Source organism: Hypanus sabinus, chromosome 7 (assembly GCF_030144855.1).
Source record: "Hypanus sabinus isolate sHypSab1 chromosome 7, sHypSab1.hap1, whole genome shotgun sequence".
NCBI classification, from domain to species: domain Eukaryota; kingdom Metazoa; phylum Chordata; class Chondrichthyes; order Myliobatiformes; family Dasyatidae; genus Hypanus; species Hypanus sabinus.
The window spans coordinates 135,663,848-135,676,052 of NC_082712.1; the positions used below are offsets into that span (position 1 = coordinate 135,663,848).

At 40.0% G+C, this 12,205-nt stretch overlaps 1 protein-coding gene across 3 annotated transcripts in view; it reads left to right on the forward strand.

Annotated features, from left to right (window-relative positions):
* LOC132397234 (cytosolic 5'-nucleotidase 1A-like) overlaps positions 1-12,205 on the forward strand; it is a 76,118-nt gene that overhangs the window by 55,517 nt on the left and 8,396 nt on the right. For all 3 annotated transcript variants that reach the window (XM_059975702.1, XM_059975705.1, XM_059975703.1), the window contains 2 exons: positions 5,849-5,971; positions 7,122-7,300. In XM_059975702.1, the coding sequence (XP_059831685.1) occupies positions 5,849-5,971; positions 7,122-7,300 (302 nt within the window). The remainder of the gene's footprint in view (positions 1-5,848; positions 5,972-7,121; positions 7,301-12,205) is intronic.

Here is a 12,205-nt window from a genome sequence, read left to right on the forward strand (position 1 = left end):
ATACTTAATGTCTATTTGAGTCCTTCTTGTATTTATGAAAAACGCCGAACTTAAATTTTCCGCCAGCAGCAAACCAAAAATAACGTCAGCCAGCTGTCAACCTGAAAAATAAAAGGACTATTTCACTGAACAATGAAAACATATGAATATACGTAAAATAATAGACAATTAAAATATTTATCATACTTGTTCAGGTTGACTCACACCTGCCAATGCAGTCGTATTCAGTAGGGATGGATCGATGCTTAGGGGAGTGACCGGGAAGGATAATGTGTTTTTTTCCTCTCTGAACTCACAGAAGCGTTTCCCAAACGATGTTTGCATTGCGATGATTGCCCAATGTAAATACTCCGAAATTATCATGTCGTGACCTTGTTTGAACTCTCTCAAATTGGGGAAGTGAGACAATGTGCCTTTCTGTAAATCTCTGGCAAGCAACGTCAACTTGCGCTCGAATGCCAAAACATCCTCCAACATGTGCAGGGCTGTACGTCCTTACCCCGTTGAAGAGCTGTGTTCAGCGTGTTCAGGTGCGCTGTCATGTCTACCATGAAGTGTAGCTTTTCCAGCCACTCTGGCTGTTCCAGCTCAGGAAAGTTGAGCCCTTTGCTGCCCAGGAAAGTTTTCACTTCTTCCAGACGCGCGACAAAGCGTTTCAGCACCTCCCCTCTGGACAGCCAGCGATAAAAACACGTTGTAGCGGTGTGCCACATGCAGTCAGTAAACTGCAGTCAAAGATAGCTTTATTCGAACTAAACAGCCTTGCTTTTAAGCCTCCCTCAACCCGCCCCCCCATGGCGCGGATGCTGCAAAAGACACGTACTCACAAACCCCCGTAGGCTATCACCCTTAGCCGGAACGCTGGCTAATCGTGAGCCGGTTCGGATGTGTCAGGAAATGGGTCAGCACAACGTCTTATTTAGATTGTACAAGATCACCATAATCTTCAAATTTAGATTTACATTTCAAAAACTAAAAAACCAACATAAAATACATTTTAATTAAATACTGACCATGTAGCGGTGTGCTACACGCAGCGCTAAAATTATGACACGGAGTCGGTAACTGCAGTCGAAGGAAAAAACTTTATTTGAAATCTTCAGCCTCACTTTTAAGCCTCCCTCAACCTGCCCCCCGTGGCGCAGAGGCTCCAAAGCTCTGTGCTCGCAAACCCCCGTAGGCTATCTAATTGTGAGTCGGTTCGGATGTGCCAGGAAAAGGGTCGCCACAACCAATTATTTCCCAAAGCAATAGGGAGCCGCAGCACAGACGTAAAAGAGCCACATGTGGCTCCGGAGCCGCGGGTTGCCGACCCCCGTCCTAGCAGCACAAGAGGGCACAATCTTCCCAAGCACCACTACAGACAAGCTGGTAGTCTACAAAAACCAAGACTATGGGCTGTTGGTTTGCAGTGGCCAAGTGCAAATATTCAAAGAAGATCAAGTTGGTGTCCTAATCTTGCCCTATGATGCCTGGGTGTCCACACTGTTAACTTGGGAGGCCCACAATGAGAGTCATGACGGAGTGGCCGGAACCTTGCTCAAGATGAGAAGAAAGGCATGGGTCATGAGGGGAAGGAAAATTGCCCAAAAAGTTGTCAATGGCTGCATGCTCTGCAGGAAGGCAAAGGCAAGAAAATGTCAACAAGTAATGGGTGACTTGCCACCAGAAAGAACTGAACCTGCTGCACCGTTCCCGTTCACAACGGTGGACCGCTTCGGATCCTACCAAGTAAAAGATGACATCAAGAAAAGAAAACTATGTACAAAGTAGGGAGTGATCTTTTTTTTTAACAACATATTCATTGACTTGTGAGAATAAAATCAGGCCTATGAGGTGTTATGTAGTTAAACCATTTTTCCCAGTATGAATCAAATTGTTCCAACTTAATGATTAAATTTTGTAAATGTCCATTGTAATTTCCATCCATACATTCAAAGCTGGGCTCTCCTGTGATAACCATCTCCTGGTAAGGGCCTTTTTACCAGCCACCAGCAGTATGTTCATTAAATATTTATCTCTTTTCAACCATTCTTGAGGTCTATACCCAAAATATATGGTTTTACTCTCTAAGGGTATTTCACATTTAAAAATGTCTTGTAGGGCATTATGTATCCCACTCCAATAGTCTTTGATAATGGGGCATTCCCATAGAGTTATTTAGAAAAACATAAAATTCAGACAATGGTAGTAGAATCATTTCAAGTGTGTATAAGAGTTTGTCAAATCTTAAAACACATTCGACTTCATCCACTAAAAAAAGGGGAGAAGGAAGGAGGGATGATAATATCTGAGGAAAAATTGACAATAATATGGAGGTATCAATGGAAGTGTACCAGTTCACAGAAATGGAGTGAGTTCGGGTGGAAAAACTTGATAAGATATTTTATTACATCCTCTCAGAAATCCCATTATGGTAGTAACATCCCTGTTTGCTGGAGAAGTTGTGGAAATCAAAATGCAAACCATTATCATATTCTCCTTTCTATGAGTATATACCTCAGATAATTATTATGTGGAGATTTGTGACAAATATGATTATATGGTATATATGTGCAGTATCTGAAATGCATCTTATGGAAATGTTTGATGATAAACTTCAATAAAAAATAAATTACAAAAAAAAAGAGTAACATTGAAAGTCTGGGGTGTGGTCTTTTGCTGCATGGCCAGCAAAGGCATCCACACAGAGTTGGTAAACACCCTATCAACCGAAGGATTCCTGATTGCCTATCAAAGGTTCACAGCAATCAGGGGACATCCAAGAAAGATCTTGTCAGATCCAGGCACCAATTTCATTGGAGCAAAACCTGTCTTGGAGGAGCTGTACAGATTCTTGGATGGCCTGAACGAAGCAGCCCTGCAGGAGACCGCGGCAAAAAATGGAATGGAGTGGATATGAAAAATCCATCTGCTGGATTCTCCGCACAGGAATGGTATTGCAGAAGCTGCTGTGTGCATTGTGAAGAGAGCACTCCAGAGTCTTAGGAAGGATTCTGGGCTCTGTTACAGTGAGTTCCAGATAACTCTTCACATAGCAGCCAACCTTGCCAATGAACACCCAATTGACACCAGGGTACAGAGCCGGGAAGCTGTATTCAGTATGTCACACCCAATGCTCTTCTACTCGGTTGAGCATCTCAAAGTGGGAATTTCAAAACCTTTGACTTTTCCAGCTACCCCTACAAAAGACTCCGAGCAATGCAGTCAGTGGTGACCAGGTTCTGGAGGTGCTGGAGCCAACTCGCTGGTCCTAATTTGTTTATCAGGAGCAAGTGGCATACTGCACAGAGAAACGTCACTGTTGGGGACATCCTCTGGTTAAGCGACCAAAATGCACTGAGAGGACATTTCAAGCTTGGCAGAGTCGTCAAGACTAATCCAGACAGCAAAGGCATCGTGAGGGATGTCAACGTCAGGATCTTCCCAAGCTACAGTGTTCCTGTGACAAAAGCTCTGAAAAGAACAACAAGGCATCCAATCTCTGCTGGGAAAAAAGAGAGGAATCAAGCCACCATCCTTCACAGGGACATCAGGTGGCTGGTTGTCTTAGTACCTGCTGAGGAACAGATGGAAAGTCAAGTCAACAATATATTGTAAGAACACTGAACTGGGACCACCAAGTTTGCCTTTGAAGCTGCCGATCTCCCCAGTGTTTCCATGGGAAGATCGAGTGGGAGGTGTCAAGTCAAACTAGAGTTTCTAGAAATTATTGGGGCCTAGAGGCAAAAGAAAATAAAATTTAAAAGCAATAGCAAGAATCTACTGATAGACCAGACAGAACCCACTGCCTGAGTGCTGCTTCTGCCCGGAACACTGGGGGGGACCCCGCGGCATCACAGCGGCAGTCCGGGAGCAGCGTTGGAATCTGCGGTAAGATGCTGAACTTTAAATAACTTGAGAGACTGTTTCACGGAAAAGAGCACTGCTGTCACTGCGTTTGGGTTAGCGCTGGCTTCATCACGGGGATCATCGCACGCAAGTGCTTCTAGGAAGTGGCGTGAGGTTTAAGAAGAGCTCAGGAACCTTCAGGAGGGGTCACCCGGTTTGAAAACATAGCGGTCTGTTAGAGAGCGGAGACTGTGCAGGTCAAATCTGTCTACAAAGTCTGGAGAGGCAGCCAGTTTTTTCACCTAATGGCTTCTAAGTGCCTTCCAGATGCCTTCTAAACCATGGCTGTCAAACCCCTACTTTAAAAGCCCAACCTTGATGGTGAGAACTAGCTAACTACAGACCAATATCAAATCTTCACTTCTTGGTCAAGATTCTTCAGAAAGTTATTTTCAACCAACTCAGCAACTTTCTGAATGAGAACAATATTCTAGAAAAGTTTCAGCCAGGATTTGGAGCAAACCACAGCAGAGAGATGGCCCTTACCAAAATTGTCAGTGACCTTCAACTCAGTGCTGATGCCTACAGTGTCTCATTTCTAATTCTTCTAGACCTAAGTGCTGCCTTCAACACAATTGCCCATAACGTTCTCCAGATTGCCTTGAGAACTCAGTTGGTCTCTCTGGTAGTTTCTTAAGTTGGTTTCATTCATATATCTTAGAGAGAATTTTTTTTTTTGTCTGTCTCGGAGGCTTATTTTCTAAGAAATGCAATGTACCTTTTGTTCAGGGAAGCTGCCTTGGTTCCCTACTTTTCTCCTTGTACATGTTCCCCTTAGTGAACATAAATTTGATTTCCTCAGTTATGCGGTTGACACACAATTGTATATCTCAGTTGAGCCTGATGGTGATAACATCCGATCTTCTCTGACTTCAGGTATGGCTGCAGTAAACAAATGGATAAGCAATGATTTCCTAAAACTAAATGAAGAAAATACTTTGGGATGGTTCCAAACCTAAATGAGATACACTTCTTAATAAACTTGAGAACTTGGTTCCCCTTGTAAAATCAGAGTTAACTCGCCTGGATGTTATCCTTGATTCAGATTTGAATTTTAAATCTTACATAAAGAAAGTGACCAGAGCAGCATTTCTATGCTTAAGAAATATTGCCATGTTACATTTGTTTCTGTCACGTAATAATGCTGAAAACCTAATTCACTCGTTTAAGTCAAATAGATTATGACAAAACACTTTTTACTGGCCTTCCAAAACAATTATTGAAAGAACTTAAGTGTACAAAATGCAGCTGCTAGTCTTTTAATCAAAACCAGAATGAAGGAACATATCACCCCTCCCCCCTCCACATGGCATTGGTTTCCTGTATCTTTTAGAATTGATTCTCTTAATTTTTTAAAATGATTTTAATAGCTTGGGACCAGGGTACATCACAGAATCGTTTTCATTTTATAATCCTGCTCAAGCTCCCAGGCCACCTTTTGCCCAGTCTCTTAAATTTAAACAATCTCTCTCAAAAAATAATTAGCAGGTCATCTTTTTTGAACTATGCTCCTAAACTGCAGAATTTAATACCTAACTCTGTAAGGGATGCAGACTCGGTTGACACTTCTAAATGTCAGCTCAAAATCTATTTATCTAACCTTGCTTTTAACTAATATCTTTCAGTTTCATGTTTATTTTTATTTTTTATTTTAGTTTCATGTTTGTACCTTTATCCCATTTTAAAGCATACTGGACTACATCATCTATATGGAAAGTGCACTATAAATGAAGTTATTAAAATGATTATTCAATAGTATTAAAATACCAATTCAGATATTGTACCTGGGGCTCCTGGGAATTTGAATTGCAGCTTTATGCCTCAGATAAAGAGACAAAATGCTAACATTGAACTTACTGTGAATTTTAGCAAAGAGTAACAGAATCTTGCTCTGAAAGCTCAGATCTTGCTGGTCCTGATTACAGACTTAAGTCTACCTTTTGTATTTCTTTTCTAGGTTTAGACATCAGCAAGTTTTGCTTCTTGAATGGAAAAGATCCTTCAAAATACCTGAGGTCTCAGAATGTAATGCTGTTCCTTTCAGCATGTGAAACCTCTGTTTGCAATGCTTTGAAAAGAGGTAAGTGTCTTCATTATTAAAGCTGATAAGTAGTTCAGGGAAAGTGGTTTCTTTGGGGAATTGCAGCTGAAATATTAGCTAAGGAATTGGGTGGGGGCCAGTGGTGTGCTACGGAGACTTTCTGAGCTAATGAAGCATCTGGTGAAATAATTGCACAGAAGAATGTAAGATACCTTTGTGGGTGTTGCATAGGGATTAAAAGGATTATACAATAAACTTAGAAATACTTGCAGAGCTTTAAAAGGTGTATTTAGGAGAGTTATTCCCAGTGAAAATAAAGGTTTACATTCATACAATACCTTTCGTATCCCTTGAGAAATATCTCATAGCACTTAACAAACAATTGAGCACTGTTGTAGTGTAAGAAATGGGACACGCTGCTTGTATGCAGTCAGTTCCTATGAGCAATTTGTGATGATAACCAGAAAAAAAGAGAGATTTCTTTTGCCAGAGAGTTGTTGAATCAGTGGAATTTGTTTGCCACAGGCAGCTGTGGAGGCCAGGTCACTGGATGCATTTAAGGCTGAGCTTGATAGATTCTTGATTAGTCAGGGTGTGAAAGGTTATGGAGAGAAAGCAGGAGAATGAGGTTGAGAAGGAAATGAATCGGCCATGATTAAATGGCAGAGCAGACTCAATGGGTTCAATGGCCTAATTTTGCTCCTATGTCTTATGGTCTTATGATCTATTTATGCATTGCTTAATGGTGCATAAGCACAAGTAGGGACAGAGGGGATAATCCATTGCCTCTACCAGTGCTATGGGATGTTTTGCATCCATCTTGTAAAGCAGACAGAGCCTTGGTCCAAATGTTTTGTCTGAAAGCTGACATCACACCTTCATCTCTAGTCCAGTTGTCCTTTAATTCTCTGAAGTGGGAAATATGTAACTTTTGGACTGAGGTATGAATGCTACCAACAAAGCCATGGCTGTCAGATAAGAATGAAGTATATCCTAGAGGAAGTGAATGGTTCTCTGCACGATCCTCTGGGGGTATGTGTTATTTCCTATAACAACAACGAGGGAATAAGAGCCAAAGCTTAATTTTAAATTTGTCATGCAAACTCAAGACAGCGGGCTCAGTTTTAATTGTGGAATGACTGTCACTAGCCTTGTATATGAACCAAAGTATATTACTGTTCTTCCACAGGCATTCCTGCAGCACTAATGATAAACCAAGAATACGCTGCATCAAAAGAGCAACTGAGGGTTGCATTTGATGGGGACTCAGTATTATTCTCAGATGAAACTGATGCTGTCTACAGGGAGAAGGGTCTGGAGGAAGTCGTCAAATATGAAAAGAACATGGAGCATGTTCCTATTGGAGAGGTAAGGTTTATATTATCCAGTCAGGAACTGATGCACGATGTGCAGCGTTTTTCCTTTGTACTTAAGCATCTCTTCAATATTCTACACTTATTTAACAAATTATGTTTTGGGGAAACATAATCACAGTTTTCCAAACCGGGTAATTGATAGATTTGATGATTATGTTAGTAATTCAAATCACAATTTTGTTAAAAGTATGATTTCTACCTTGAATGTAGTCATTGTGTACGTAGTGCGTATCTAATTTCTGATGTGCCATCTAGACCTATTGAGAGTGGAGAAAGATGACACGTCCACAATAGCCACATTGAGTACAAGTGGACAGGGTATTACATTGAAGTTAGAATCCTTGCGCTTCTTTTATAGTTCTGAGCAATAACTGAGAAATATATATTTTTCTCTGTCTCCAGAGGAAAAGGGTGATAAATCACCCTGTATTTATTTGATATTGTACAGCCATCCAGTGAAGGGAGGAGCAGATCCTCCAAGGGTCACGTGCAAGAAAAACGCAGTAGGAACATAAGTGACTTGATATGCACTCTCTAATATTTATTTGAAATTGGAAAACCGGCAAATGTTTATTTTCATTTATTAGATTTCATTCTGAGAAAGAAATGGGGTTGTAGATATTTCCATCTAAACAAAAGGCAGCGTGCAGATATTTAGCCTCACAATCTGTGTACAAACTCAACCCATCCCTCCAACGGAATGAAGTTTGGTGTATTGTTTCTGAAAAGGTTATGAGGGAAGTATTGTACTTTGCAGGCTTTGAATCCTCCTAATGTTCAAAATTTGCTTAATTTGCAAAGTGTATTGGAATCAGATAAGTGCTTAAGTCACTGGATAGGTTTCTGAAGGCTTGAATTTAGTTCCAGACACTCCAGCTTAAACCCCAACAAATTCTAGTGATTTAGAATTCAAGGATGGCATTGACCTTGCCCTAATGCATGGCCACAATTATAAATACTATCAAGTTGATCTTGACTGAAATGGACAAGTTAATCAGTTCAAGGAGCAATAAAAGATGGTTAGATTGGAATCTTCTGAAAGACCAAAGTAATACCCACAACACTAACTACAGTATATAAGTAATGTATAAGGTGGCCAGAATATGAATTGGTGTGAAATCCACATTTGACACTGGCACTATCAGTTTCATATGTGGAATTTTCTTTCTTTTAACATCCCACCTAAAGAGTTTAGCTGTTGGCTCCTTTCTTCGGGCTCTTTAGACAATTTTGTGAGCTTTTCCAAACCCTTCTGTTTGCAAAAGCTCACAAAATTCAGTTGTCTGCCACAGGTTGAAGTGCTGGTGTCAAAAATAAATCTGTAAAACAAGCTGTTAAACAATTTCATTTAACTTCAATATTAGGAGCTCCATTACCTTTACAGCTCTCTAAAATTACAAATTTAAATCTTTACCCAGTTATTAAACAATCCTTACAGATTTGGGTTCAGTTTCATAATTATTTTAAATTTTAAGCAATTTAAGTTGTCTAGTTTTTATATCGAAACTTTTCATTTCAACCTTCAATCACTGACCCCATTTTTCTCCTGTGGAGAAATAAAGGGATCTGTTCTTTTACAGATTTATTTTGTGATGGTCGATTGATGACTTTTGAAGAGTTAATTAAGAAATATTCTCTCATACACATTTTTTGCAATATTTTCAGGTTAGACATTTTTTTACAACAATATTTACCTAAGTTTCCATATTTTCAAGAATCTGATTGTTGGATATCATTTTGAAGTTGAATCCTTTAGTGAGAGGTTCCATTAGCAGAATTCATAATTTATTTTTGTCACAAAAAGAGAACCTACCACTAAAGATTAAACAAGATTGGGAGAGAGAACTTAATATGACCTTTGTTAATGAAGATTGGCTTTGAGTTTTGTAAAACATAAATTCTTCTTCTATACGTGCCAACCACTGTTTAACTCAATTTAAAATTGTTCATCGTTATTATTTAACAAAGAAGAGACTATCTAAAATATTTCCTAGTATAGACAATTACTGCAATAGATGTAAAACTGAAGTAGCTACTTTGTCACGTATGTTCTGGTCATGTTCTTCATTAAAATCGTTTTGGAAATCTTTTCTACAATTTCTAAAGCTCTGAAAATTAATTTACAATCTAAGACATTGACTGTTCTATTTGGAGTAGTTCTGCATCATATTCAGGGTATTTCATCTTCAGATCAACATGTAATTGCATTTGTTACACTGCTGGCAAGAAGGGCTATTTTATTAAAATGGAAAGATATCTCTTCCTCTACATTAATTGAATGGTTTTCGCAAGTAATGTTATGTCTCAGTTTGGAAAAAAAATTAGAAGTAAAACTTTTAATCCTCGATTCGATTTTGAGAGAAAATGGGGTTCTTTTGCCAAATATTATGATTTAATTTGAATTATTCTATATGGTTTCCTTCCAATTTTTTTAAAAATATAAATATGAATTGGCGGTTGATGACTTTAAAAAATATATTTAGATGATGGTCAAACGTATTGCTCCTAATGATTCCTAATGGATTTCCCCCCCCCTTTTTTTTTGCAGTCAATGGGTTTTTTCCTAGTTAGACAGTGTTCTTTTTTTCCTTCTTTTTCATATATATATAATTTTTTTTCTCATTTTTATATATTATGATCAGCTTTTTTTCTTCAGCTTTATTAACTGTGTACATATTAATCTGTTGAAGTTTTGTATCATTTTATAGCTGTAGAAGCTTATGTACCAATGAAAAGATTCTAAAAATGAAACAAAAATAAATCTGTAATAATTTGAATGGACATGTTCAAATCAATTGCTCGCACATATGGATTGTCTACCAGCCCATGGACTTGGAATTGAGTATGACTGGGAAAATGATGAAGTCAAGATGCATGTCAATGGCAGAAGGGAGATTCTCAGCAAATACCTCATGTATAGTATATGCTTAAGAATCATTTTTTACCATGGTTTTCAATGACAACTACTTCATAGGTCTGTGGATCTCCACCGAAATCTACTGAAATACCACAAATCTGACCCCAGAACAAGGCAGAGATTCCACTGATATAGCTATCAAGTTGATTGTGAAGCTTTTTGTATCTAGTCCCTTTTGGGCTACAAATTGATAATATAAACAAGACTTTACATTTTTAATTATTTAACTGAGTAAGGATAATTCTCTCATGAAAAAGAAACAGCTTCTTCAAAATAAGATGTAAAATCAGATGACACTACTCCACAGTGCTGTTGCTATGGCAGCTTTGCATATCACTTATTTCAACCAAAAAGATAATTTTTTGGCATACAATTTGTGTGTGACCATAGGCACCACATCATGCAAGTTAGGCCCAGTATCCTGTCAGCAGTCACTAACTGCTTATTCTGTTCCCCATTCCTGTGTGAAATCAGAAAAGGCCTGTTCATTGTTCAGGGCACACAGTAGCGTAGTGGTTAGCTTTTTAAAAAATTATTCATGTACGGGAGGTGAGCATCGCCAGCATTTATTGCCCCTCCCTAGTTGCCCTTGAGAAGGTGGTGATGAGCTGCCTTCTTGAACTGCTGCAGTCCCTGACGTGTAGGTACACCCAGAGTGTTGTTGGGGAGGGAATTCCTTGATTTTGACCCAGTGATTCTGAAGGAACAGCGATATATTTCCAAGTCAGGTTGGTGAGTGACTTGGAGGGGGATTTCCAAGTGGTGGTGTTTCCAGGTACCTGCTGTTCTTGTCCTTCTAAGTGGTAGTGGTTGTGAGTGTTGTTGCATGAATAAAATCACCAGAGGGAGAGTTACTGGTAGACACAAAGCAGCTTCTTTATTTGACAAAACAAGGTGCAGCAGCAGGCATCATATCATACAGAGATGCTTTCAGTGGAAAGGTCTGCTGCCCAATGTAGGGCTCGATATTTATTTGCTAAACACAAAGGACAATTCCATATTTACAAATTATGGACAGTGCTTTCTTTTGAAGCTGCATGCAAACCTCACAGCTTCTCACCAGCAGCGTGCCGACTGGTATTACAGTATTCACAGCTTTTAGGAAATGCATTGTTACAAATGGACTCGGATTCTGATATTCACAGCTCTTAGGAAATACATTGTCAAGGAACAGAAGATTGGTGGCTGAAGCCATTTACTAAGTGTTAACCCAAGAAGTACTCTAACAGTCCCTCCTCTTGACCCTCCTGGAGAAAAATAAATTAGTACCAGGAAAAGGCAATCTAGGAGGATTACTCAAATAGGGCAACAAAAGCGCCGTCTTGAAATACACCCCCCCCACCCAAATTTGTTTGCCTCGATATCTACCCTAACATTCCCTTATTGCTACCTACCAAATGTTAAGCAGAGAGACTGCTCCAGAAATTTGAACAAATCTTTAGACATGCGGCTTCTTTGGTGTGCCTGTCGGCTCTTTTCCCGCAGGCTGATTGCAGCTTAATCGCATTCCTTTGTCTTCAGCCCTTCATTCTCTGGTCATTGAAACTCTGTTTCCAGGAGCACCCACAGGCCCTCTCATCGAGGTACAGGAAGGGGTTGGGGTGGCTGTGGTGAACTATGTGCCTGTCTGGCCACGCCCCCTGCTGACTGCTCCTGTGGCTCCTCCCACAGGCCCCTGTATAAAGGCGATCTGAGGCCTGACGCTTGGCCTCAGTCTCCAGGACATAGTATGATGGACACTCACTCCTGGTTCCTTCTTCCAGTCAATAAAAGCCGATATCTCGCCTTACGTCTCAGTGTGAGTTATTGATGGTGCATCAGTGGCCTCTACGTAAATGTCTGCAAGGACCTCTCCCCAGTGGCACGCCCTTCCGAACTGCCCAGTCAACCACTGGCCCAACTGCTGAAAGGGCCCAGCTCCGCATTCAGACCGGGGGTGACTGCTTTCGGATGCCATGTGCCGTATGCCATCAAAGTTGT